Source organism: Propithecus coquereli, unplaced genomic scaffold, assembly GCF_000956105.1.
Source record: "Propithecus coquereli isolate 6110/MARCELLA unplaced genomic scaffold, Pcoq_1.0 Scaffold346, whole genome shotgun sequence".
NCBI lineage: Eukaryota > Metazoa > Chordata > Mammalia > Primates > Indriidae > Propithecus > Propithecus coquereli.
Genome location: NW_012149130.1, coordinates 1,690,235 through 1,692,426, shown reverse-complemented (window position 1 = coordinate 1,692,426; position 2,192 = coordinate 1,690,235). Strand labels below are relative to the sequence as shown.

General features: G+C 41.2%; 1 protein-coding gene across 1 annotated transcript in view; it reads right to left on the bottom strand.

The window, feature by feature from the left end:
- Positions 1-2,192, bottom strand: part of ATP6V1E1 (ATPase, H+ transporting, lysosomal 31kDa, V1 subunit E1) — a 22,495-nt gene that overhangs the window by 14,822 nt on the left and 5,481 nt on the right. The window contains exons 3-4 of the mRNA XM_012651042.1: positions 1,066-1,175; positions 286-352 (exon numbers count right to left, since the gene is read on the bottom strand). Of these exons, the coding sequence (XP_012506496.1) occupies positions 286-352; positions 1,066-1,175 (177 nt within the window). The remainder of the gene's footprint in view (positions 1-285; positions 353-1,065; positions 1,176-2,192) is intronic.

The window sequence follows — 2,192 nt, the reverse complement described above, 5'->3', positions numbered from 1 at the left end:
GCGCCCGGCCAAATTTTTCTATTTTTAGTAGAGATGGGTCTCGCTCTTGCTCAGGCTGGGCTGGAACTCCTGAGTTCAAGCGATCCTCCCACCTCAGCCTCCCAAGTAGCTGGGATCTTATTCATTTTTGTATTTATCGTAATACCTAGTACAATGATTTGCTGAACAAATGCTTTCCCTCTGAAAATTATTCAACTCCTTAATTAATGTTAACTGATGATCCTCTATGATAGGCAAATAAAGAAACATTTTATAATTTTATAACTATTGGGGCTAATTACTCACTGTGATAAGGTCATCTCTTGCTTTGAGCACTCTGAGCCTTGCTTGATTCAACAAATTGGACATCTGACTGCAAAAAGGTATGGAAAAATAATATCAGTACAGAATAAAAAACAAAAACTGTAGAGAAATATATAGCTTCCTGTGTATGTACGATGAAGATTTGATAAACGACAAATACTTCTCTTTCTAATGACCAAAGAAAACCTATTGAAACACATTTAATGTTTTCTACCAACTTATTTTCAAAAATAAGAAAATGCTGAGTGCTCACCACATGGCAAGCACTTTCATATCAACTGATTGCAATTTAATCTTTCAATAAGCCTATGTGGCTTCCATTTTCACAAAGAAAGAGAGAAGTTAAACAACTGTCAGATAGGTCTCTGGTGGTCAAGTTAAGACCTGAACCCATATCTGCCTGACTCCCAAACACCTGCTCTCTCCTGTCTCAGTGACTTTCTTTCTTTTGAGACGGGGTCTCACTCTGTCTTCCAGGCTAGAGTGCAGAGGCTTCATCACAGCTCACTGCAGCCTCAAACTCCTAGGTTCGAGCAATCCTCCTGCCTCAGCCTTCTGAGTAGCTGGGACTACAAGCACATACCACCATGCCTGGGTAATTTTCCTATTTTTTGTAGAGATGGGGTCTTGCCATGTTGTCCAGGCAGGTCTCAAACTCCTGGCCTCGGCCTCCCAGGATTACAGTCATGAGCCATTACGCACAGCTTCTCAGTGACTTTGGAAAGCTTCCTCAGCTTAGTACTGTGACCAGGATCCACTTACATTTTCTTTTGCTGCTCAATCTGCTTCTCTTTCTTCTCATAGTATTCCATAATCTTCAGTCTTTGGGTTTGCACAAGCCGACCTTTCTCAATGTTGAACTCTTCTTCTGCCTACAGAATTAGTTAATATTAATTCATTACACGAGATTTTGATGAACAGTTTTATTGTAAGCAGCTGGTGGGCAGGAGTACTTGCTTCCAATCACTTATTCCATATGTAGGAAACAGAAAATTTATTGTGACTCATTTTTGAAGACTACTTCTAATTTATTCAAAAGGAAAGACCAGCAATTTTAATTATAAACAATGAACCAGGAAATTAATATTTGATCAAGGATAATAGTACCCATTTACAAAGGATATAATTAGATAGAAGATTCTGTTCACAAAAAAAAATTATTATTCTAAATTGAATCCATTTGCTTATTAGTGTGCTAATGAAAAGAACGCACAATTTGAAGTTAATTTTATTTTTTAGAGACAGGGTTTCACTCTGTCACCCAGGCTGGTCTGCAGTGGTGCCATCATAGCTCACTGCAACCTCAAATTCCTGGCTCAAGGGATCTTCCCACCTGAGTCTCCTGAGTGGCCAGGACTACAGGTACATGCCACCATTACCAGCTAATTTGTCTTTTTTTTTTTTTTTGAGCTAGAGTCTTGCTCTGTCATCCAAGCTAGAGTGCCGTGGCATCAGCCTAGCTCACAGCAACCTCAAACTCCTGGGCTCAAGCTATCTTCCTACCTCAGCCTCCCAAGTAGCTGGGACTAGACTCGAGCACCATCACACCCAGCTAATTTTTTCTTCTATTTTTAGTAGAGAGGGGGGTCTCACACTTCCTCAGGCTGGTCTAGAACTCCTGACCTCAAGAGATCCTCCTGCCTCGGCCTCTCGGAGTGCTAGGATTACAGGTGTGAGCCACCTTGCCTGGCCCCCAGCTAGTTTTTAAAAAAATTTTTTTAGAGATGAGGTCTTGCTATGTTGCCTGGGCCAGTCTTGAACCCCTGGTCTCAAGCAATCCTCTGGCCTCAGCCTTCTGAGTTGTTGGGATTACAGGCGTGAGCCACCATACCTGGCCTAGAATTTGGAGTTTAAAAGATCTAGATTACTGCCTATAAAATGTGGTCAAG